Source organism: Sciurus vulgaris (genome assembly GCF_902686455.1).
Source record: "Sciurus vulgaris genome assembly, chromosome: 2".
Taxonomy (NCBI): Eukaryota; Metazoa; Chordata; class Mammalia; order Rodentia; family Sciuridae; genus Sciurus; species Sciurus vulgaris.
The window spans coordinates 176894468-176920864 of NC_136462.1; the positions used below are offsets into that span (position 1 = coordinate 176894468).

A 26397-nucleotide genomic window follows, 5' to 3' on the forward strand; every position below is an offset into this window, starting at 1 on the left:
AAAATATGTTTTCTCCCATCTGTGGAAACCACAGTTCAATAAAGGAAAGAAGGAGTGGAGGATAGTAACTAAGATAGAGGAAAGGTCAGTAGAATAGAAGGATCAAGAGTCAGAGAGGAGGAACAGAAAAGGGGAGGAAACGCAGGATAAATTCTTAAAATCATGTCATGTGCAAATGTGATGGGCTGACAGATCTGACTCCATGAGAATGTTCTAGGCCAGACTCTAAGGGAAATGACTAAACAGACTCCATTTTGCTCTGAGACTCCATGTTATGTAAGAAATAAGCTTCTCCCATGGCAACACCCCGCCTCTGTGCCCATCATCAGTTACTTGGTGTGACATGTTTAATAATATACAATGGCAACTCCCATGTAGTGAAGAATTGCTCTCTTTTGATCCCTATTGCTCCTAAACAATGTACCATGTGAACAGTGATTGTGTGGATGTTAGCAACCATTCTTTAGTTTGTACCTAGGTACGGGTCGTTTTGACCCGCTTCCCCCTCTGTCGATGATCTCATGATGTTAATGTGTAATTTCGAATCATAGCAACAGACACTTATGATTAATGTAGTTTTTGGTATAAGAACCCCTACAACCCTGTGGTCGGGGCTGTTCTCCCAATAGCCATTTTTTGGGGCATTGTGTGAGACAGTCAGCTGGCTGGCTTAATAAAGACTCAAATTTGGACTTCTCAGTGGTGATCAGTCTGTTCTTAAGTTGAGCCCCATAACACAAACATAAACACACCACAGGGAGTTTAACCTTCAGGTATAAATTAAGAGAACCAATCAAAAATCAAAAAAGAGATGAGCAAGGATCTAGGTGAAACAGGGACGGAGCAGCAGGGCGTGGCGTGGCGTGAAGACCAGAGGGAAACGAGGGGAGGGGGAGAGGATTCCAAATTACACGCACGTACGATTTGTCAGAATGAACTCAGATATTATGCATAACTTACTCTTTTAAAGTAAAAAAAAAAAAAAAAGATTTGTAACGGGCGGCCTGGCAGGAAATGACCAGCTCCCCGCAACACTGAGCAGCCTCAGGAGCCCTCCTCCTCCCTTTGCTGAGTGACTCTTAGTGAGGCTGCTGCAGAGTGAGGCCAAAGCCAGCCACTCCCATGGTCTCAGGGTCAGGAGTCTGGGGCACGTCCTCCTTGTCCTGAGACTCCCAAATAGACACCCACTAAGGCCCAGGAAATCACCAGGCCCCAGTGGACCAGAGCAGGCCCAGGAGAAGGAGGCTTGTCCTGTTCCTTAAGGCCAGTCCAGTTCCTCCTGAGAAGCAGCATGAGCAACTCCTCACCGTCGCTGCCTGTGCTCCCTGGTTTCTACTTCACACTCTTGAAGGAAATTGCTCATCACTCCGTCACAGTCACTTCCTCCTGCAACAAGGGAGGCAGGTGTCAGTTCTTCCCACAGAGCAGAGTCTGGGATCTCCCTGGCACAGATACTGGGACAGAGCAAGTCCTTTGGGCTCCATGATGTCTGTGCCTGTCTCCTGGTCCCAGCATCCTTGTGTCCTGCTGCTGACCCTCCTGCTGGGACTCCCAGGTGAATGAGCACTGTCTGGGGGGAATCCTCTGTCCTGGCCCTGAGACAGCACTGCCCTCAAACTCCCAGGGGCTCAGGAGAAACACAGGCTCAGCCAGCAATGGCAAGCACAGGGCATTAAGTGGAGCCCAGACCAACAAGGGTCCTGAGCACTGTCTCTGGGATGCATCCCTTGCAGCTGGGGCCAGAGGCATCACATCAGCTGATGCTTCCAACAGCAGCAACAAGAATTACTTGCCTATTATAATATTTCAGCTCACAAAATGCCTTTCCAGAAGGATCATTGTTTGTATCCTGATAACTCCTGAGACCCCACAAGAGGAGTCAAACTAATCAATGACCTGGAGAGAGCCCTCTCTCTCTCTCTCTCTCTCTCTCTCTCTCTCTCTCTTTCTCTTAGTCTGCCTTTGAGGTACATGGATTTGTTCCATCTTGCCTTCCTTACCATGATTTCCTGCCTCCTATTTTATTGGTGTGTAGTACAAACTATGGGGACAGGTGGCAGATTTTTGCTTTGGGACATCTTATGATCATCATGAGTGCTCTAGAGATACCAAGAGGAAATTTATGTTGTCTCCTTCTTGGTGGTGTTTTGGAAGGCGATATGAGGAGTGCATTTTGTTTTGAATGGTATATGGATTTAGGACATGAGGAATGTGTTGGTAGTTTCGTGAGCTTTCTGGAGGTTCTGCCAATGGGTGTAGGGAATGGTGGAGGAAGGGGAAGAGGGTGTGTGGTGTTCTTCTCCAGGGTGCTTCTGCTTCCTGCCTGTATTTGTCAAACAGCTCTTGTTTAGCCATGTATTCTGTGTGAGAAATCACCTTCTGGAAATTTCTGCCAAATTTCTCCACTTCAACTAGACTTGTGTCATACAATGTGTTTTGCACTGAGCAATACACACATTAGACATGCATTGATTGGACACCTACTGTGTGCCAGGAAACCTTACCAGAACTTGCAGTGCTTTGGATATAAAAGATGAAAAGTAGTGGCCCTCTTTTAAGATCATTCTAGGGACATGGACAGTGGTCAACACACAACCAAGAGGTGCATCACAGCACATATGGAACAGTGACCAGTGTGAAGTGGAAACCATCAGCTGGATAAGGGAGCTGGAGAACCTGAGGAGGGAGGTTCTGATAATGGGGTGTCTGGGTGGACCTCCCTGAGAAGGGGATCTGAGCACAGATGAAGGGGAGGTGCAGGAGTAGCCGTGAGGTCCTCTGGCAGCAGGGCTTCAGGACAGGGACTCTGCATGTGCAAATGTGTGACAGTGGCTGTCCCTGCTGTCAGGGGTGTTTCTCTCACTCTGATAGAAATGGAGCCACTTCTAGGCTTGGAACAGAGAGGTGACCTGCCCTGGGCTCAGGACACTGCCTGGGCGTTGGCAAGGGGTGTTTTCCTTGGTTTCTGGTTCAAAGGGAGATTCAGGTTAAGGGGTGGGAGGCAGGCAGGGCCCATGGAGTCCAGGATGCCTGATGGGAGGCTGTGCCTTTCCTACAGTCCCCAGACTCCATTTCTGCTCACTAGGTTGGTCCTGAGGGCTCCAGTCAGCCATGAGGCCTGGAGGGAGGTGACCCCTGGGATACCCAGGCTTCATCTAAGGGGTGAAGCATGGAGAAGCCATGTCATCCTGCAGGAGGGACACTCCAGGGGTCTGGGTGTACTCTGTCTTGTCCTGATGATGCTGTGGTAGCTTGGAGAGCCATTGAGGTGATCAGTGTTCATGGAGCATCTAAGTCCTAGAGAGCCAAGAGGTCACCAGGCATCTGCTGCTTTCACGACATGTGGACAGGCCATGAGGGGCAGATGTTGGCCTCCAAAGCCATCAGGAATTTTATAGTCATTGTGAATAGTTTAGATTCTCCACAGGGAATTTGGTTTTGCTCCGTAAAAGGAAATAACAGGGGTCGGTTGGGATTTTTTTTTAATTTTGGTATTTGTTCTTTTACATAAACATGACAGTAGAGTGTATTATGACATACTATGCATACATAGAGGATAACTTCCCGTTCTTATGGTTGTACATGCTACAGAGTTACTCTGGTCGTGTATTCATATATGAACATAGGAAAGTTACGTCTGATTCATTCTGTCTTTCCTATCCCCATTCCCCCTCCCTTCCAATCATTTCCCTTCATCTAATCCAATGAACTTCTATTCTTCCCTCCCACCCACCTGTTTTGTGTGTTAGCATTCACATATCAGACAGAACATTCTGTCTTTGGGTTTCTGGGATTGACTTATTTGATTTAGCATGATTGCCTCCAGTTCCATCGTTTTACTGGAAAATGCCATAATGTCATTCTTTTCTATGACTAAGTAATATTTCCTTGTGTGTATATACCACATTTTCATTATCCAGTCTTCTGTTGAAGGGCACCTAAATTGGTTCCATAGCTTAGCTCCTGAATTGCTTTACTATAAACATTGATGTGGTCACATGACTGTGCTATGCTGATTTTAAGCCCTTTAGGGGTATGCTAAAGAGTGGAAGAGCTGGGTAAAGGGTGGTTCCATTCCAAGTTTTCTGAGGAATCTTCCAGAGTGGTTGCACCAGTTTGCAGTCCCACCAGCAATGTATGAGTGATCCTATTTCCCACATCCTCGCCAACTTTTTATTGCTAGTTCTATTCTTGATAATTGCTATTCTGACAGGAGTGGGAAGGAATCTCAGTATAGCATTAATTTCCTTTTGGCTAATTGCTGGAGATGTTGAACATTTCTTCCTGTATTTGTTGACCATTCATATTTCTTCTTCTGTGATGTTTTTGTTCAGTTCCTTTGTCCATTTGTATTAGGTTGTTTGGGGTATTTTTTGGGGGGGTGTTAAAATTTCTAGAATTATTTCTATATCCTGTACCTTATTGCTCTATCTGAGGTGCAGGTGACAAAGATCTTCTCCCATTCTGTAGGCTCTCTCTCTCTTCAAACTCTTGATCGTTTCCTTGCTGCAAAGAAGTTTTTTAGTTTGATAGCATCCTATTTACGGATTCTTCACTTTATGTTTTAAGTTTTTGAAGTCTCTTGGAGGAAGTCAGTTCCTAAGCTGATGTGATGGAGAGTTGGGCCTACATTTTCTTGAAGTAGACACAAGGCTTCCAGTCTAAAGCCTAGGTCCTTGATCCACATTGGGTTGCATTTTGTGCAGGGTTAGAAATAGGGGTTTAATTTCATTTTGCTACATGTGGATTTGCAGTTTTCCCAACGCCGGTTGCTGAAGAGCTTATCTTTTCTCCAGTGAATGTTTATGGTTCCTTTGTCTCGTATGAAATAACTGTATTTGTGTGAGTTGTCTCTGTGTCCTCTACTCTGTACCATTGGTCTACATGTCTCCTTTGGTGCCAATACCATGCTGTTTTGTAAATAAAGATCTGTAGTATAATTTAAGGTCCAGTATTGTGATACCCCCTGATTCACTTCTTGTGCTAAGGATTTCTTTGGCTATTCAGGCTTCTTAGTCTTCCAAATGAATTTCAGGACTGTTTTTCCTATTTCTATGAAGAACATCATTGGGACTGTATTTGGAATTGCATTAAATCTGGGTAGTGCTTTGGGTAGTATGGCCATTTTGACAGTATTAAATCTGCCTATCCAAGAACATGGGAGATCTTTCCATCTTCTGAGAAATTGTTCAACTCCTTTCTTTAGTGTTCTGTCATTTTTATTATACAGGACTTCCACCTCTGCTTTAGTTTGATTAATGTTTATTTTTGTTTTTTCAAGCTCTTAGGGATGGGATTGTTTTCCTAATTTCTCTTTCAGTTGACTCATCACTGATGTATAGGAATGCCATTGATTTATTGGTTTCAATTTTTATCCTTCTATTTGCTGAATTCATTTTTGAGTTCTAGCAGTTTTCTGGTGGAGTTTTGGGGTCTTCTGAATGTGGATTCATGTTATGGGCAAATAGGGATAGTTTGAGTTCTTCTTTTCCTATTCGTATCCCTTTAACTTCTTTCTTTTTTCTAATTGCCATGGCTACCATTTCCACGATGAGGTTGAATAGAAGTGGTGAAACAGGGCATCCCTGTCTTGCCCCCCGTGTTTAGAGGGAAAGCTCTCCCTTTATCTCTACATAGAATGATGTTACCCTGGGGTTTAGCATTCGTAACTTTTGCAATATTGAGGTATGTTCCTAGTATCCCTAGTTTTTCTAGTGTTTTGAGCATCAATGGATGCTGAATTATTTCCAAGACTTTTTCTGCATGCATTGAGATAATTATGTGCTTCTTGCTCTTAAATCTATTGATGTGATGAATTACATTTATTGATTTCCATATATTGAACCAACTTACAATGTTGAGATGAACCCCACTTAATCATAGCGCACTATGTTTTTAATATGTTTTTGTATGTGATTTGCCAGGATTTTATTAAGATTTTTGCATTTATGCTCATGAGGGATATTGGCCTGAAGTTTTCTTTCCTTGATGTGTCTTTGTCTGGTTTTGGTGTCATGGTGCTAGTAGCTTCATGGAATGAGTTTGGAAGGGTTCCTTCCTTTTATATCTCATGGAATAATTTGAGGAGGGTTGCTGTTAGTTTTTGATTGAAGATCTGGTAGATCTTGGCTGGGAATTCAGCTCATTCTGGACTTTCCTTTCTTGGTAGACTTTAGATAACATCTTCAATTTCTTTGCTTAAATAGATATGTGCAAAGTTTCTACATCCTCATGATTAATTTGAGAATGTCATATATCTCTAGAAATTTGCCAATGTCTTCAGGATTTTCTATTTGTCAATTTTCAAAATAATTTCTGAATGTCTTGTATTTTAATCACGTCCATGGTGATGATTTTCTTTCATTATGATTTTTAGTTATTTGAGTGTTTTTTCTCTTTGTTAACTTGGATAATGCTTTATCTCTTTCATTCGTATTTTTTCAAAGAACCAATTTTGTGTTTTGTTGTTTCTGTGCGTGTGTGTGTGTGTTTATTTCAATTTTATCAATATCATCTCTGATATTTAATATTTGCTATCTCCTACTGCTTTTGGTGTTGATTTGTTCTTCCTTTCCTAGGGCTTTGAGAGTAATCGTAGGTTATTTATTTTGTGACTTTCCCTTCTTTTACACATTACAACTTCATGTACCTGTATGACTGCAGGACTGATGTGATCCTACATATAATCACACAAGTCAGAGATCACACTCTATTTATATAGGATCTATCAAATTGTATAATGCATTCTACTGTCATGTACAACTAATTAGAGCAAATAAAATAAAAACTTTAGGGCTGGGGATATTGGTAGCCCAGTTAATAGAGTGCCTTCCCAGCATGCACAAGGCCCTGGGTTTGTTTCCCAGCACCACACACACAAAAAAAAAAAAAAAAAAAAAAATTAAAAAAAAAAGAATGAACTCAATGCAATAAAGTTTCTCTTAGAACTGGCTTTGTACTGTCTCAGACATTCTGATGCTGTAGCACTATTTGCATTTACCTATAAGTATTTTTGAGTTCATTCCTGATTTCTTCTACAAATACACAATTGAATATTATTCAGCCATAAGAAGAATAATATTATGGCATTTGCAGATAAATGGATGGAATTGGAGAATATCATGCTAAGTAAAATAAGCCAATCCCCAAACACCAAAGGCCAAATGTTTCCCCTGATAAGTGGATGGTGATACATAATGGGGGTGGGAGGTTGGGGAGGGGGGTAAAAGAAGAATGGAGGAACTTTAGATTACACAGAGGGAAATGAGAGGGAGGAGGGGATGGGTGTATGAAAGATGGTGGAATGAGACAGACATCATTACCCTATATATATGTATGACTACATGAATGGTGTAAATCTACATCGTGCACAACAATAGAAATGAAAAGTTGTACCCCATTTGTGTACAATGAATCAAAATGCAGTCTGTAAAAATAAATTTTAAAATATCATTTGTCATTCAATAATGTATTATTTATTCTCTGGGTGTTAGTGAAGCTTCTGTTTTTCATTTTATCATTGATTTCCAATTACATTCCATTATTACTTTGTCAGCTGTGGGGTACCAGAGTGGAGACAGACAGTGGGTTTTGATCCCTTGAGCAGTACAAACTCAGACAGTAACTTGCTCCTTATGTTGGCACCAGCTGCAGCAACCTGGGCTCTGGGGTGGGTGGGGAGGTGACCTGAGATCCTCTTCCAAGACACAGCTCCTGTGGAGACTCTGGGCTGCTCCCCTAACTGGCTGCAAGCCTGTGTGGACTGTGAGGCTTTCCAGGGGCCATGGTGCTGACCTAGCTTGGACCTTCCCTCACCACTGCTCTGCAAAGGAGAGTCCACCTCTGCCTGGGAAGACACTGGAGATGACAGGGGCTGCCTTCCTCTTTCTGCTTTCCCTCTTTTTTTCTTTTTCTTTTTTTCCAAGAGAGGAGGACAGGCGAATTTTACAATAATAGGTTTCCTTGTGGCCTAGTTGCACGTACATAGAACATAATAAGATTAAATTCCCTTCCTGGTCCCCTCATGCCTCTCTGTCCTCCTTCCCTCCTCCCTGGTCCCCTCCCTCTCTTTTGCTTTCATGATACTCTGGTTTTACCCTCTGTCTTCCACAAATAGAAGAACACAGTGCTTGTCTCTCTGAGTCTGTCCTGTTTTGCTTGATATGATGCTCTCCAGGACATTCCTCTTCGAGAAAATCATGTGATTTCCTTCTTCTTTATGGTTGAGTAAAATTCCATGTGTAACCAGAGCACATTTTCCTTATCCATTCATCTGTTGGGGGACACACAGGTGATTCCATAACTTGGTTACTATGAGTTTTGCTGTGATGAACTTGAGTATTTTAGTCATTTTTTTTTTTTTTTTTTTTTTTCTGCTATGAACCAAAGACCTGACAAGAGTAATTAGAGGAGGAAAAACTTAACTTGGGGGCTCACAATATCAGAGGTCTCAGCTCAAAAAGGCTCCATTCTTCGGGTCTGCAGTTGAGGCACAACAACAAAGCAGAAGTTTGTCCTCCACTTACGGACAAAACATAGACCCACCTCCTCCTATCTCCTATCTCCTCCATGCACACTCGACCTGCGTGAAGTCACCACTCAGTTAATCCCTGTTAGTGAATTAAGGCACAGATAAGCCTAAGGTCCTCATAACCAACCATTTCAAACCAAAACTTTCCTGCATTGTCTCATAAACTTTTGAGAATTACCTTATATATAAACCATAACAGTAGGTATGCAGCTACCTCCACAGTATACTGACGTAAATTCCTGAAGATAAATGCCAAGCAGTGGTAGAGTTGGTCATACACTACTCCAATGTTTAATTTCCTGAGAAACCTTCACACTGATTTCCATAGTGGGTTTACTAAGTGACATTTTCACTAAGAATGAATAAGGGTCTTTTTTTCCCCACATCCTCGCCAACATCTACAGTTTGTATTCTTTTTTCTTAAATTGTCTTCCCAATTTTAGTGTTTCTGTGGGTACAAAAAAGGATTGGATGAACAAACACTAAAAGGTAAATTCAGGGTGCTTCTAAATGATATTATGAATCATTTCAATGACTTATTGGTGCTTTTTATGTTATCACTTTTTTAAAATAAATGCTACTCTATAATCAGAAAAAAATGTGTATAAAAAAAGAGCCAAGACGAGAGAATTTTGCCCATTTAGTTTATTCACTAATATCATTTTAAATGAAACAGATTTTGTAAAAAGTACTTTTAGAAATAATTCCCCAAATACATATTCAGAGAGGAAAATAAATATTTCACTGGATACATACAATTATCTAAAATGCTAGAAGAAAAGTAAGAACCATGGTTCTCAATATTCTATTTATTTTGTTTTCACACCTACACAATTATGATGTAAACTGTTGCTTTTTTTGAGTTTTGAAAGACATGAGAGTTACTAATCGGTCTGACTGACCAGGTATGTTCTTCTATATCCCTCACCAGTTACTACTAAGATTCTGCATTATGTGGACTAAGACCCCCAAGGTTCTGGGTTTGGGCTATTACTTCTTTGTTCTAGGAAAATTACCTCTTTGTAATGTATCAATCTCACTTTGGTTATCTTTTTTTGTAAAGTTAGATTAATCTGATGCTATTTATATTTCATTTGTCCTTTCAGCCTTCCAGACTCTTCCCCCAGGCATTGAATTCTTGTCTTTTTATTAATTACCCAGGAATAGAGTCGTCTTCCCATTATAGTTTAAATTTATCTTCATCTCTCCATTTGTGTTTTTCTTATCCTTCTTAAGTATCATCTGCTAAGTTCTTCTTCTAGCTCATTAACGACATGGTTAGCATTTGCACCAACACCTTGAGATCACATGCTGTCACCCACACGTTGCCATTCATCTTTCTTGAGGATTCCCATTCTGACGGGAGTGAGGTGGACTCACAATGAGGTGGAAACCACACAGGTGTGCACTGGCTGAAAACTGTGTTTTTAAATTCTCTATTTGTGACTTTTTAATTTTAATGGAGACTACACTTAGCCTGTCAAATGTAGGAGCACTTCAGGTCCAAGCACATGGCCCGGGGGTGGTACATAAACTCTAATGACTTCCTTGAACATCTGTAGGAGAGAGGGCTCACATTGCTCCCTCTGTGTTCTCCTTGTACACAGAGTCACCCATCACGTTGATGGCATCCGGCCATGGGGTTGGGAGATGGAGATCCACAGCAGCGTTATGGTGTGCATGTGAGGTGTCCCCCAAAAGCTTATATTTGACAATGCAAGAAGGTTCAGAGAAGAAATGACTGGGTTGTGAAGCCTTAACCCAATCAGTGGATTAATCCTCTCATAGGGACTAACTGAGTGATAACTGAAGGCTGGTGGGGTGTGGCTGGGGGAGGTGGGACATTGGGGGCGTGGCTTTGAGGTATATATTTTGTACCTAGTGGAGTCTCTCTCTCACCTTGGTGATCATGATGTGAGCTGCTTCCCTCTGCCACACTCTTCCACCATGATGTCCTGCCTGACCTGAAGCCCCAAGAAATGGAGCCAGCCTCCTGTGGACTAAGACCTCTGAAACGTGAAACCTCAAATAAACTCTTCCTACTCCACTATTGTTCTGGTCAGGACCCTTATTCATAGCAGGGAAGATGCAGATTAAAACAAGCAGCGAGGGGCACAGCAGAGAAGGGGCAGCAGGACATGCAGCAGGGACATCTAGGGGTGTCATGGGGGAGTGTCCTTGGGAGGGGACCATGTGGTGTCCAGAGGAAGACCTTTCTCACAAATGCCACTGCACCTTATTCTGGACACATGGGCAGGTTCATCCAGCTGCAACGTGGCCCTCTGCCCCCTTGACCCTCACACTAGCTCTCAGCAATGGACACTCAGCACCACAGGGAACTACACTTCCACCAGCAGAGGGCCTTCCTCCAATCGCATCCCACTCCAGTGCTCTGGTACACAGCCAACCCTATGGTCTGTGTTCCAGTGGTAGGATGATTCTGCAGCTGGGTCAGGGTAGCACCTGGCTTTCCAGTGTGCATTCTTGGGGTTGGGACAGGAGCAGCACTGTAAGGTAGAGAATGTTAGCAGCACTCTAAAGAAGCAACAGAGAGCTGCACAAAGCAGGGCACAAGACAACCAGCGAGCCAGAGAGCTGTGCAGCATGTGGAGCCATTGGAACAACCAGGTAGTGAGGCATAAGGGGTCATAGTTTGTGCCCTGGGGACTTTGCACCTGAGGTGAGAACCTCCCTTCCACATGCATTCTGTGTTGTAAATGTGAGGGTTAATCCCACAGATGAGCCACCTAAGGACCACACCAACACAGCTGTGGGAACTGTACCTGGAGAGGCACAGGAATTCAGGATTGATCAGGATCAGAGTTCCTTGAGAGAATCCCTGGCCAAGTGCCTTGTTGGGGTCCCTGCACATCACACAAGCCAACACACTGAGGAATTGCACAGGTTTGTGTGAATGCCACTAGATCACAGTTCAGGCAGAGCAACAAGGGACTCTTGGCTGAGAACATCTTATTGCATTGACCAAATGGAGTGTTCCCGTCTGCTTGTGGGGATGCTCAGGCATCAGGACATTCTGAAAGGTTAAAAATGTGTGATGTGACTGGAGAGCTGTATCTGTGGAACCCCTTGGATTTTCTATCTCCAGCATCCTTTCATTCCAACCACACAGCCTCCGTTTAACATTTCTAGCAAGACAGGCCTAGAGGGATTGATCTGCCCATTTTTGTTATCCTGGAATATCTCTATATCCCCATCACGACAGCAGGACAGTTGTGCCAGGTATAGAATTCCAGGCAGGTTTTTTCAACACTTTAAGTACACCATCTTTCTGCCTCTGGTTTCCACCATTAAGAACCTGGATGAAAACCTTAGTAGGATCAGCTGTATGTGCTGAACAGGCCTCTCTCTCTGCTTCAGCTTTGTCTCTGTTACTTCAGCTTTGGCAGATGGGTTACAAGGTGGCTCAGTGTGACTCTGCTCCAGTGATGGTACCAGGAGTATGTGGAGCATCTTGGATTTGCACATTCATATTCCTGATCATATACAAGGTTGGGGATCTTTTGCCCCTTCTCTCTTCTTTCTCCTCTTCTGTGGTTCTCATATGAGTGGGTCAGTAACAAGTGTGTTGATACTTTTGTTGATATCCTGCAAGATCTTCAGATTTTTATCTTGAATATTTTTTTCTGAACTATAGACTCAGAAATGTCAATGGTTCCTGCTCCACGTGTTGTGATTTTTAGCTGCCTATTCAAATCTTTCTTGGAATCTGCAGTGACCTTCCGAGTTATTAGAACTTACCAATCCCCAAACTTCTCTTTGGTTCCCTTCATCTTCTCTATTGATGTTCTCAATTTGCTGACCACATTCCAGATTTCCTTCGCTCCTTTGACCATATTATCCTAGAGTATGTTTGAGGCAGCTGCTTCACAGTGCTGGTCTCTTCTCAGGTTGGTCCCAGTAGATCACTAGGGTCCTGATGAGAAAGAGGCAGGAGGGTAAGAGCCAGGGAAGGATGAGGAATAGGGAGGCAGGAGGGTGGAGAAAGAGGGGAACAGGAAACAAGGGGAAGCAGCTCAGAAGTCCCTGGATGTGCAGAGCCAGGCACAGAGCCTCCTCTTGCAGCAGCTCCCACGACCCCAGGAGGACACCAGTGATAGCACATTGGGCTTGTGACATTCACACCATTACGTGATGGATTTCTGATTTGGGCTCTGGATTTGAGGTCATTTGTCACAGCAGCATTAGAAACCCGACACAACATGATCACACAGTGGGGCTACACTAGGGGCCTCAGCATGTTTCATTTCTTAACTGAGCTGCACGCTCACTGTCGTGTGCACCATGACCTCTCCAGGCTGAGGGAGGGAACCCCTCATGAGCTGGGGTCTCGTGGAACAGGGAGGCTGAGCCAGAGACTCAGAGTCCAACGCGTGTCCCACTAACTGCACCCACCACTTCCACAGCTCAGGAGTCTCAGGAGCCACATGACCCTCCCAATGTCATGTCCATGAAGTGCCAGAGACCTTGTGGTCAGAAAGAGAAGGGGAACAAATAGTTGGAGACACCTGAGAGGCAGGAGAGACTCCGGCCCTCAGGTCCCTCCCTCCAGCTCGCTCAGGGCTCTGGACTCAGGAGCAGGAGCTTCACAGTGGGAGGAGCAGGCCAGGGTGCTGCTCAGTGTGAGGACACACACCTGTGCTGAGCCCGCGGCCGCTCTGTGAGCACTGTCAGTGACAGGCACTGCTGATAACACGTGATAAACCAAGAGGCTCCCACCAGGATGACAGTGACCACCCTGTATCTCCCTCCAGGAGCAGCTGAACAGGAGCTGCAGGTGATTCAGCCTGAGAAGTCAGTGTCTGTCGCTGCTGGAGAGTCGGCCACTCTGCACTGCACTGTGACCTCCCTGATCCCCATTGGGCCCCTCAAGTGGTTTAAGCAGGCAGGGCCAGGCGGGGAGTCAATCTACAAATTCATAAAAGCCAAATCTCTCGGATACCACAAAGAGGGACAACAGGGATTTTTCCATTCCCATAATTAAGGTCACCCCAGCAGATGTCAGCACCTACTATTCTGTTAAGTTCCACAAATTCAGCACTAAAAACAAGGAAGTTAAGTCTGGACAAGGCACCAAGTTGTCTGTGCAAGGTGAGTACAGCTGACTCCTCATCCCTGCAGTGTGACAAGAGTTCAGGGCAACGCCTTCCATTCTGGGAGCCACACTAAGTAGCAGGACCAGCCATGGGTGCTCATGTCATGATCTGCTGTCACCCCTCCTATAGGTCAGAGAGGCAGAGGCCTATGGAGACCATGCTATTTGGTCCAGGCTCCACGGCTGGTAAAAGGGGGCCATCTGCACCCCTCACCTACCTGATCCACAGCTCTGACCTTTTCCAGTCTGGCCCAGTCCTGTGGCTCCACAGCTGTGGGCTCTGAGGGTTTGAGGGACTTATCAATCACAGAGCCAGACCTAGTCTGCTGACTTCAGAAAGCACTTCCTCTGTCTGAGTGAGTATTCAACTTTTCCACAGAAACCAAGGGCCTACTGTGTGACAATCTGTGCTCTGAATGCTCTGGGAACAGTCAGGGTCAGCCCAGGCTAATGTTCTTCTGCCACTAAGATAGTGTTCCTGTGCCTCCCCTAACATCTGGGTGCTTCTCAACAGCAGGGCCACAGGGCATGCTTTCCTCACTTCCTTTTCTGGAACATCACACTGAGGATTGTGACAGGCTCAGGGTCCTGCAGACCAAGAGGCCCTAGTGGAGGAGCTGTCGACATGTTGGGCCTGCCCTGGGACTGCCTAGATATGACTGAGTCTCAGGAACTATCCCTCAGGCACTCCAGGGTAGGAGCAGAGCTGGGTCACTCACCCGGGAGCACTTCCCTATGGGTGACAGAGGGTTCCAGGTCAGGAAGCACAGGTGCTCATGGTGTTTCCTCACGAGGCCTGCATGCTCTTCTTGCGATAACAGTCTGAGATCCTCAGCACACTGTGCATCTTCACACCTGCCAGCCCTGTTGACCCTGGGGAGCAGAGGACCAGGCAGGCCTCTTGCACACAGCTCATTAATGCCAGCATGGGGAACAGGACCCAGATCTGAGTCCAGTCCAGGGTCCTTGCTGCCCTGGGAATAGACACCGTCTCCACAGTGGAGCCAGGGCACAGAGGGTGCTCAGTAAAGATCCTGGCCTGAACTGCTGAGCAGTGATCTAGTGTTTCTGCTCCTCATCTGTCTCCCACAAGTTCAGGAAGCCACTCACATTCATACCCTGAATCCCACAGTGACTGGAAAATGTCTCCCAAATGTTAGCAACGATTTTCTTCCATAGAAAGATCCACAGCAAGACACTCAGAGCTGCTTTGTTGTTTAAACAAGGGCAAAATCCTTCTTCCTGTGGGAATGTTATAGCTGTTCTTACTGTGGTGGTGGGTGGGGTGGGGGGCTTCCCACTGGCTGTGCATAAAATCAGGTGGAAAATTGAAGTCAACAACTTCCAGATGCAGACTCCCTCCACATTTTGTTTATAAGTCTGACATGGGTCGGGGTTTCTGAAGAGTCTAGGTACTCTAGAGGGTTCTAATACACAGCCAGGACTAATGACCCCTCAGTCGATGTCCTGAAGTCACAAGAGAAAAGTTGAAGGTACTTCCTCTGACAAAGCGGGCCCCCCATGGAGGACCCAGCCTGCTCCCCAGGGGCCTTTGCTCAGGACATCACTGGCCTGGGCTCTACTTCCCAGCAGTGCTGCCCACCTGCCATGCACATGGGGACTCCTGCCCTGTGGCCCACCATGTCCTGGTGGCTTCACTTCATTGGCCAGCAGCAACTACCACTGCTGAGCTCCTACCAGAACTGAGCATCAGCATGCCAGGGTAGGGGGGTGGGTCCAGGTACTGTGCTAAACTTTCTGCAGGCCAGGAGTTGGGCTGGTCAGTTCACTCACTTTTACCCCAAGGGGAGCCACTGGGCACTGGGCACATAGAATGTAGCAGGCTCTGTGATTCCATTCCCGTGCAATCCTCAATGTTTGAGTGCCTGCTGCATGCCCAGCCCTGTCCTGAGGGAGGCCCTTGCTGAGCTGGCAGGAGCTCAGCTGTCTGTGCCATAAGGTCACAGCTTCTGCCTGTGCTGTTTCAGTTCCGCCCACTGTGGAGGTCACCCCACTGCCCACAATGGCAGGGAGCCAGGTGATCGTCACCTGCCAGGTGATGAAGTTCTACCCCCAGAGCCTACAGCTGACCTGGGTGGAGAATGGAAACATATCCCGGACAGAAACGGCCTCGACCCTTTCCGAGAACAAGGACGGGACCTACAACCTGACCAGCTGGCTGCTGGTGAACTGGTCTGTGCACAGGGAGGACGTGACCTTCACCTGCCGGGTGAAGCATGATGGACAGCATGGAGGGAGGACCACCCTTTCCTCCTGTCCTGCCTCTGTTTCTGCACCTGACAATTGCTCTGTTCTTCCTCATGGCCTCTTCCTCCTCCTTACCTTGTTGACCTCTCCCCAGCCTCCGTTCCATATTGGAATTTTCCATACACATCTGTCTCCTTACCTAGAAAACTCTGGTCCCTGCTGCATGAAATCAGGAAAGGACTCCTGAGGATGTAGAGACTGTTTGGATCAGGACACTAGGTGACCTTGAGTGGTCTCCACAGGGGTCTCATTTACCTCCTGATTTGTGATAACAGACCAACAGTCATGGCAACCCTCAAAGCATCGTCACAACACACAAATTTCTGCTTGTGCGTATTCTCCATTTCTGCTTCAGGCACGCTGTGAGTTAAGGGTTCACAGAAAGGGAGACTATGATGGCTCTGGAGAGTAATGGGAGTGTCGTGATGACTTCCTGCCCTGACACCTGGAGATATAGCTACACTACACAAGGTTAATCTAAAGTCCCTGGGCAGAGTGCCACCAGCCTGTAACACAAAATTGAGTTAATGGAAGCAAAGTTCCCTCTCCAATTAACATTATCCCAAGGACCCACAGTTGTCTGGAGACTCCCATTCTGTGACCCAAGGTGAGTTATCTCCCTGTGTAACCACAGGAGTGGGTCTGGACTCTGGAAGAATCTTTCAAGTCTGAGTTCCTTCCAGCATGGCCTATCACGGGCCTTATGTGCTGTGTCATGTGCTGTGACATGTGCTGTTGTCCCTGTCCCTTCTTGCAGGAACACTTACAATAACAAGTGAATGACAATTTCCCCCAAAGGAGGAGATACATGGAGGTTGCCTACTCCCATCCACTAATAGCTTACTCAGGTGTTCACACCAATGCAAGTGCAATCTACAGCTGGAATCATCAAATGATGAAGGACATTCTTCTACAAATCCAACTGCATTATCCCAGTTAATAAAATTAATAATAATTATCTTTAATCATTGAAAATATATTCAGATGTTTCAAAATTCCTTTTATACCAGTTTTCTCTGAACCAATATTAGTTTTAATTCATCTTTGAATGCATGGTAATACCTCCTTAGGAAACCATCTGGGCAACAAGAAGCTTTTTCCAAATGGGCATTTCCTTAGCATTCTAGGGCCATTCACATGCTAGATTTCATTTTGAGTGTATTGGGGTAGGTTGTGCTTCTGGAGGAATTTTTGGTCCATTTTATCTAAGGTGTCAGCTTTATCTATGCCTGTAGATTTGCACCTTTTTCTAACTTGATGTTGGTTAATGTGTTCTCTCTCTCTCTCTCTCTCTCTCTCTCTCTCTCTCTCTCTCTCTCTCTCTCTCTCTCTCTCTCTCTTCTTCCCCCTCCCATCATCAGATTGCAAGAGAATTTTCAATTTGATTGACTTTTCACTGGGACCAAGTCTAGTTTCAATGATCTTCTCTATTACTTCTCTGTATTCCATTTTATTGAATTCCTACTCTTCTCTTTTTTATTACTTCCTTTATTCTGCTTTCTTCAGGTTCATATGGATTTTTTTAATTGCTTCTGTGGGAGAAGCTTCAATTATTGATCTAAGACTCTCCCAGTTTCCTCTGATGTGCCTGGACACCAGCACAAAATCTGCATCCTGATGGCCAACCCATGAGAAATGTGACCTTGTGCAGCCCAGAACCACTCTGGAAAGTAGGACCACAACATTTCCTTTATCCTGATTGCAGTGGTGATTACATGATGCAGGAAGGCATTTTTGTTGGGATGGAGCCCAGTAGAAGGTATTGGATATTTGTGGAGTCAAGTTAATTTGAGCCCATCCTCCTGTGACTGCGATCAGCAACACAGTGTGTCTGAAGGTCTTTGAGTGCCTTCATCCACTGGTCGATAGCTCATCTCAGGTTCTAAAATTCCCCCATTGAGGCCCAATCCAAACCCTGAAAGCCACTAAATTTGAGATTCCAATCTCCCCTGCAGCTCTCCTACTCTTAAAATTACCTCCAGGAAACAGTCCTCTGCTTTTGCTGCCCTCTGGCTCCAGGAGACAAAAAGTGTACAATAGCACCAAGAAGTCTCTTGGCCCTCACCCATCCCTTAACCTTCTGATGACTCACACTTAACTTGTCATTGTCTTTCCTGAGACAACTGATGCCCAGAAGCAGCCCTGAAATGCCACAGCTAATATGTGTTCAGACATCAGATGACAAGTTTCCCTTCCTGAGCTTAAGCCAGTTCACTTTTTTTTTTTAATTCTGATCACAATTTTATTATTTCAAAAGCTTTTAAGTATCACACATGTAAAAATTAAACAAACACTATATTTAATTATTCAGGTCAAAATGGAAATGATAGAAATAAAAATTAAATTATAGTAATTAATTGTAATCATATTTTGTGACTAAAAGATAACTTGTGATACAATAAACATATCAAATATTGTGCCTTTTAGTAAAAACAGTACCTACTGAAAATTTTAGTGTTTTAAAATTCTTTTTTTATATTAAAAATCATAGGGCAATGTTGTTTGATTCATTCTGTTATTTTATTTCCCTTCCTCCCTCCCCTCCCACCCCTCTTTTCCTTCTATACAGTCCTTCCTTCTTCCATTCTTACCACCCTCCTTATCCATAACCCTAAACCTAACCCTAACCCTAACGCTAACCCCTCCCACCCCCATTATATGTCCTCATCCGCTTATCAGTGAGATCATTCGCCCTTAATTTTTTTGAGATTGGCTTATCTCACTTAGCATGATATTCTCCAATTTCGTCCATTTGCCTACAAATGCCATAATTTTATCATTCTCCATGGCGGAGTAATATTCCATTGTATATATATGCCGCGGTTTCTTTATCCATTCATCAACTGAAGGGCATCTAGGTTGGTTCCACAATCTGGCTATTGTGAATTGAGCAGCTATGAACATTGATGTGGCTATATCTCTGTAGTATGCTGATTCTAAGTCCTTTGGGTATAGGCCAAGGAGTGGGATAGCTGGGTCAAATGGTGGTTGCATTCCAAGATTTCTGAGGAATCTCCACTGCTTTCCAGAGTGGCTGCACTAATTTGCAACCCCACCAGCAATGTATGAGTGTACCTTTTTCCCCACATCCTCGCCAACACCTATTGTTGCTTGTGTTCTTGATAATCACCATTCTAATTGGGGTGAGATGAAATCTTACGGTAGTTTTGATTTGCATTTCTCTTATTACTAGAGATGTTGAACATTTTTTCATATATCTGTTGATTGCTTGTACATCTTCTTCTGTGAAGTGTCTGTTCATTTCCTTAGCCCATTTGTTGATTGGATTATTTGTATTCTTGGTGTAGAGTTTTTTGAGTTCTTTATAGATTCTGGAAATTAGTGCTCTATCTGAAGTATGAGTGGCAAAGATATTCTCCCACTCTGTAGGCTCTCTCTTCACATTACTGATAGTTTCCTTTGCTAAGAGAAAGCTTTTTAGTTTGAATCTATCCCAGTTGTTGATTCTTGCTTTTATTTCTTGGGCTATGGGAGTCCTGTTAAGGAAGTCTGATCCTAAGCCAACAAGTTGAAGGTTTGGACCTACTTTTTCTTCTATAAGATGCAGGGTCTCTGGTCTGATTCCGAGGTCCTTGATCCATTGTGAGTTGAGTTTTGTGCAGGGTGAGAGATAGGGGTTTAATTTAATTCTGTTGCATATGGATTTCCAGTTTTCCCAGCACCATTTGTTGAAGAGGCTATCTTTTCTCCATTGAATATTTTTGGCACCTTTGTCTAGTATGAGAAAATTGTATTTATTTGGGTTTGTGTCTGTGCCCTCTATTCTGTACCATTGATCTACCTGTCAATTTTGGTGCCAATACCATGCCGTTTTTGTTACTATTGCTTTGTAATAGAGTTGAAGATCTGGTATTGCGATATCCCCTGCTTCGCTCTTTCTACTGAGGATTGCTTTAGCTATTCTGGGTTTCCTATTCTTCCTGATGAATTTCATAGTTGCTTGCTCTATTTCTGTAAGGTACATCATTGGGATTTTAATTGGAATTGCATTGAATCTGTATAGCACTTTTGGTAGTATGGCCATTTTGACAATATTAATTCTGCCTATCCAAGAACATGGGAGATCTTTCCATCTTCTAAGGTGTTCTTTAATTTCTTTCTTTAGTGTTCCGTAGTTCTCATTGTAGAGGTCTTTCACCTCTTTTGTGAGATTGATTCCCAAGTATTTTATTTTTTTCGATGCTATTGTGAGTGGGGTAGTGTTCCTAATTTCTCTTGCTGAAGATTCATCACTTATGTATAAAAATGCATTGGATTTATGAGCATTGATCTTGTAACCTGCTACTTTACTGAATTCACTTACGAATTTTAAGAGTTTTCTGGTGGAATTTCCAGGTTCCTCTAAATATATAATCAGTCATCAGCGAACAGGGATAGTTTGAGTTCTTCTTTTCCAATTCGTATCCCTTTAATTTCTTTGATCTGTCTAATTGCTCTGGCTAGAGTCTCAAGAACGATGTTGAATAGAAGTGGTGAAAGAGGGCATCCCTGCCTTGTTCCAGTTTTTAGGGGGAATGCTTTCAGTTTTTCACCATTCAGAATGATATTGGCCATGGGCTTAGTGTAGATGGCCTTTACAATGTTAAGGAATGTTCCCACTACCCCAATTTTTTCTAGTGTTTTGAGCATAAAGGGATGCTGTATTTTATCGAATGCTTTTTCTGCATCTATTGAAATAATCATGTGATTCTTAACTTTTAGTCTGTTGATATGGTGAATCACATTTATTGATTTCTGGATGTTGAACAAACCTTGCATCCCTGGGATAAAACCCACTTGATGGTGATGCACTATCTTTTTAATATATTTTTGTATGCGATTTGCTAAAATTTTGTTGAGAATTTTTGCATCGATGTTCATTAAGGATATTGGTCTGAAATTTTCTTTCCTCGAAGTGTCTGTGTCTGGTTTAGGCATCAGGGTGATATTGGCTTCATAGAATGAGTTTGGGAGGGTTCCCTCTTCTTCTATTTCATGGAATACTTTGAGGAGTATTGTAATGAGCTCTTCTTTAAAGGTTTTGTAAACTCGACTGAGAACCCATCTGGTCCCAGACTTTTCTTTGTTGGTAGGCTTTTAATGACCTCTTCAATTTCATTGCTTGAAATTGATTTATTTAAGTTGTGTATGTCCTCCTCGTTCAGTTTAGGTAATTCATATGTCTCTAGAAACTTGTTGATGTCTTTGAGGTTTTCTGTTTTGTTGGAGTATAGATTTTCAAAATAGCTTCTAATTATGTTTTGTATTTCACTCGTGTCTGTTGTGATATTTCCTTGTTCATTCCGAATTTTAGTAATTTGAGTTTTCTCCCTCTTTCTCTTTGTTAGTGTGGCTAAGGGTTTATCAATTTTGTTTATTTTTTCAAAGAACCAACTATTTATTTTGTTAATTTTTCCGATTGTTTCTTTTGTTTCAATTTTGTTGATTTCGGCTCTGATTTTAACTATTTCCTGTCTTCTACTACTTTTGGTGTTGGTCTGCTCTTCTTTTTCTAGGGCTTTGAGCTGTAGTGTTAAGTCGTTTATTTGTTGATTTCTATTTCTTTTGTTGAATGCACCCCATGAAATAAATCTTCCTCTAAGTACTGCTTTCATAGTGTCCCAGAGATTTTGATATGATGTGTCTTTGTTCTCGTTTATTTCTAAGAATTTTTTTATTTCCCTCCTGATGTCTTCTGTTATCCATTCATCATATAATAGTGTATTATTTAATCTCCAGTTATTGGAGAAGTTTCTGTTTTTTATTCTGTCATTTATTTCTAATTTCAATCCATTATGATCTGATAGAGTACAAGGTAGTATCTCTATCTTCTTGTATTTGCTAACAGTAGCTTTGTGGCATAAAACATGGTCTATTTTAGAGAAAGATCCATGTGCTGCTGAGAAGAAAGTGTATTCCTTCTTTGTTGGATGGTATATTCTATATAAGTCGGTTAAGTCTAAATTATTGATTGTGTTATTGAGATCTATGGTTTCTTTATTCAATTTTTGTTTGGACGATCTATCCAGCGGTGAGAGAGGTGTGTTAAAATCACCTAGTATTATTGTGTTGTGGTCTATTTGATTTTTGGAATTGACAAGGATTTGTTTGATGTACATGGATGAGCCAATGTTTGGGGCATAGATATTTATGATTGTTATGTCTTGCTGATTTATGCTTCCCTTAAGTAGTATGTAATGTCTTTCTTTATCCCTTCTGACTAGTTTTGGCTTGAAGTTCACATTATCTGAAATGAGGATGGATACTCCAGCTTTTTTGCTGGGTCCATGTGCATGGTATGTTTTTCCCCATCCTTTCACCTTTAGTCTATGAGTATCTCTTTCTATGAGATGAGTCTCTTGCAGGCAGCATATTATTGGATTTTTCTTTTTAATCCAAACTGCCAGTCTATGTCTTTTGATTGATGAGTTCAGGTCATTAACATTCAGAGTTATTATTGTGATATGATTTGTATTCCCAGTCATTTGACTCATTTTTGTTTTTTGACATGATTTGGTTTCTCCTTTATTTGGCTATTCCTTTAGGCTAGTTCCTCCCGTTGCTGATTTGCATCGTTGTTTTTCATCTCTTCCTCATGGAATATTTTGCTGAGAAAATTCTGTAATGCTGGCTTTCTTTTTGTAAATTCCTTTAGCTTTTGTTTATCATGGAAGGATCTTATTTCATCATCAAATCTGAAAGTAAGTTCTGCTGGGTATAAGATTCTTGGTTGGCATCCGTTTTCTTTCAGGGTTTGGTAAATGTTGTTCCAGGCCCTTCTAGCTTTTAGGGTCTGGATTGAAAAATCTGCTGATATTCTTATTGGTTTCCCCCTGAATGTAATTTGATTCTTTTCTCTCACGGCCTTTAAAATTCTGTCCTTATTTTGTATGTTAGGTATTTTCATAATAATGTGCCTTGGTGTGGGTCTGTTGTAATTTTGTATATTTGGAGTCCTATAAGCCTCTTGTACATGGTTTTCCATTTCATTCTTCAGATTTGGGAAATTTTCTGGTATTATTTCATTGAATAGATTGTTTATTCCTTTGGTTTGTTTCTCTAAGTCTTCCTCAATCCCAATAATTCTTAAATTTGGCCTTTTCATGATATCCCATAATTCTTGTAGATTCTGTTCATGATTTCTTACTATCTTTTCTGTTTGGTCAACTTTGTTTTCAAGATTAAATATTTTGTCTTCAATATCTGAGGTTTTGTCTTCCAGGTGTTCTATCCTATTGGTTATGCTTTCTATGGAGTTTTTAACTTGGTTTATTGTTTCCTTCATTTCAAGGATTTCTGTTTGGTTTTTTTTCAGTATCTCTAACTCTTTATTGAAATGATCTCTTGCTTCCCGTATTTGCTCTTTTAACTGTTGATTGGTTGATCTTTTATTGCCTGCATTTGCTCTTTCATCTCCTCCTTCAGTGCCTGCATTTGCTCTTCTATCTCCTCGTTTACTTCCCTGATTGTTTTAATTATGTACATTCTGAACTCCCTTTCTGACATTTCTTCTGGTGTGCTGTCATTGGGTTTTATTGATATAGTATCTAGGTTTGTTTGGGACATTTTCTTCCCTTGTTTTCTCATATTCGTCAGATGTCAGTGGGACTCTGTGATATTGCAGATTTCCTCTATTGGCTTATGGTGTCCCTGTAGATTTCCAGTGTATCACCTCCCAGCCTTCAGTAGCCTGAAGTTTGGAGTAACTTGATAATGCAGTGCTTCCAAAGAAAGCTGCCCCTAGCCTGCTACTGGTTCCAGGGCTTGGAGCTGGCTCTGTGTGGAAAGGCTCTCACTGGGGGGGCTTGCTCTGAGAAGCTGGCCGTGTGGGAGGAGCCCTCTGCCGGAGTGCACAGGGCTGCCTGGAGAAGACTCTAGCTGCCCTGCCCTACTCTAATATCCGGGCCTGCCGCCCTGGCAGAGCTTCACTGGGTGGGGGAGACTCACCCCGTGGTTCTATTTTAGTCTGAGTCTCTCAGTGCTTCCCCTTCTTGAATCCTGGGTTCTGGAGCAACTGGAGATGCAGTCACCCTCTAGTCCGCCATCTTGGATTGCCCTGTGGAAAAAGCCTGCGGCCGGAGGGGGCAGGGCCACCTGGAGAGGTCTCTGGCTGCCCTGCCCTGGTCCCAGAGGCTGCTTGTGGGTCTGAGGTCTCTGCTGGCTTGGGCACTTGTGGCTGGCTCTGTGTAGAAAGGCTCTCACTGGGCGGTCTGCTCTGAGAAGCTAGCCTAGAAAGGCGCTTCCCTCCGGAGGGAGCCAGGCTGCTTGGGGAAGTCCCTGGCTGCTCTGTCCTGGTCTCTGAAGCAACCTCGCCAGTTCACTTTTGATGAAAATGTGAGCAACTGCAAACATGGCTCTTGGTAAAATGCAAAGACTCCAGAGATCTGCTGCCCAGGATCTGGCTTTGTGTGTCCAACAGAGAGACTTCAGGTGACCTAGCATGAGAGTGGTGGTCTACTAAATGGAGTTTGAGGCCCCTCCCAAGAATAAGAACCATTTTTGTGACTCATCAGTGTGTATCTGGACAGTGATTTTCTCAGGTCAGCAGGCTCCTTAGCAGGGTCCTGAGACACAGGGTCATTCAGTTCACCATGGCACTTAGCAGGCATCCTTGCTCTCTTCACTGACAATGGCATGGCATTCACCCAGTTGCATGCCCATTGATAATTGTTCTCATGTCTCTGAGACACTGGACCATTTTCTTGATCCAAAAACATGGTCTCAGGAATCACAATAAAAGACTCCAGGGAGGAGTTTCTCTGGCTTGGATTCCACTAAGCTATGTCCCTCCCTAAACTCCTCAGGCCTCATTTTCCTTACCAAGGAGATGGAGATCACTCTGCACAGAATGGTGATTATCAAGTAGGAATCAGCATGACTGGGTGGGCGAGGTGCACAGAGCACATATTTTCACTTTCCCTCAGTGAGGACACCCTGGGACCAAAGGGTGGGTGATTAAAAATGAGGAAACTCTTGACCTGGGTTTCTGCCTAAGGCTCAACCAGGGCAGCTAGGACAGGGTGTGTGTGATAAAGCTTCATGAATTTGTTGGAACCAAATCAGCCGGGAAAAGTGCAGGTTGCTGGATGGGTATGAATCCATGGGATCTATTCTAATGGCTCTTCCAGTCCCTTCATTTTCAGAAGCAGTGAAGTCTACACTCACAACATATCTTGTAGCCCTGTTCCTTGATCCCAAGATCCTACTGGCAGTAGATGTCTCCACCACCTTCGTCCACAGGAAGCAGAAGTCCTGACTGTAAGTCTTGAGGATGGAGGGCGGGTTGCAGGCTGCTGCAGAGAAGCAGGGTCAGCAGGAGTGCCAGCCCACCTGGGCACAGCAGCAGAGTCAGTGGGGTCTAGAGAACAGGCGCACATTCATCAGCACCTTCAGGTTCTCATGGAACTTTGTGGGGTCCCCAGCTCCTAGGAAGTGAGTGGGGTGTGCTGGAGATGAGTAGGTCAAGGGTTGACAATGGGTGTCCACTGACAATGGGTGTCTAGGCCTCCATAGTTCAGACGATTCCATGGTATCAGCAGTGTTGAGAAGGTCTAAGTGGACTGATCTCAGGGGCTGCTCCCCTCTGACCCACAGTGTGGCCAAGTTGAAGGGAGAGGGAAGGGGAGTCAGGACACAGAAGAGGCTGAGCTCAGAGCCATGTTTCAGGCCTGTTGGTTCATTCACGACAGGCATTCCAGGATGACCACACCAGGACCTCATAGCTTCAGGAGACGTGGCATGAATGGAGAGTAGATAATTGAATGAGGACGTGTTTCCCACAGATACTTCATCTCTCCCTGCTACCTGTGACCCTTGTTCTGCCACCTTCTTCCTGCTCCTTGGTGCTCAGCCTGGGAGAAGGAGCCTTCAAGAAGCCTCTGTAGACTCTGCTCCAAATGCCTCCCTCCCTGGACACCCACAGCCCACAGGCCCCTGTTGCTCCTCTGGCCAGTCCTTGATGCCCCATGGCTAAGTCTGTACTCATTGTTCTGAGCAGGGCCCTGGAGCCTCCTTCTGGGTAGCAGCTCATGACTCCTCCTCAGAATGTGATGACCAGCCCCATTGAACACGTCGGTACGGCTCTCCTCTACTGCCTTGAGGCACCCCATGTCCTCTCTTTCAGGGGGTCATCCTGCCTTCTTTCTCCTGCCTACCTCTCCTCCCCAGGCTTCTTGATGTCCTCAATGGAAACTCATTCTGGTTTAATAAAAATAATTATTCTTTTTCCTCTTTACCTAAGAGTCTCTGCCTCAAACCCAGAAAAAAAAAAAATTTCTACTTAACCTAAGCAATTTTCTACCTGAGCGCTTACTAACATGAATATTTCCCTGGATAAAGGCAGCCATCATTCTCCATGGAAGAGCAGGATTTTAAAAATGATCCTGAAAACTGAAACTGTAGGATGCCATCTCCATAGTGATACTGAAAAATGATTATTCTTCCACATTTACAGTGTCTGTCAAAATATTGGGAGTGAAGGGAGAGG

The 26397-nt window shown here is 43.8% G+C and overlaps 2 protein-coding genes across 2 annotated transcripts in view; both read left to right on the forward strand.

Moving 5' to 3' along the window:
* Positions 1 to 25915, forward strand: part of LOC306654219 (signal-regulatory protein beta-1-like) — a gene marked incomplete at its 3' end in the record, with an annotated part of 55046 nt that extends 29131 nt beyond the window's left edge. The window contains exons 5-6 of the mRNA XM_079127546.1: positions 25055 to 25169; positions 25694 to 25915. Of these exons, the coding sequence (XP_078983672.1) occupies positions 25055 to 25167 (113 nt within the window). The remainder of the gene's footprint in view (positions 1 to 25054; positions 25170 to 25693) is intronic.
* LOC306653729 (signal-regulatory protein beta-1-like) lies at positions 1483 to 16690 on the forward strand (the record flags this gene model as incomplete). The annotated part of the gene is made up of 5 exons (XM_079126694.1): positions 1483 to 1555; positions 13303 to 13433; positions 13534 to 13639; positions 15557 to 15890; positions 16669 to 16690. The coding sequence occupies 5 exons, from the start codon at positions 1483 to 1485 to the stop codon at positions 16688 to 16690; spliced, it is 666 nt and encodes a 221-aa protein (XP_078982820.1).
* Positions 25916 to 26397: the final 482 nt, after the last annotated feature.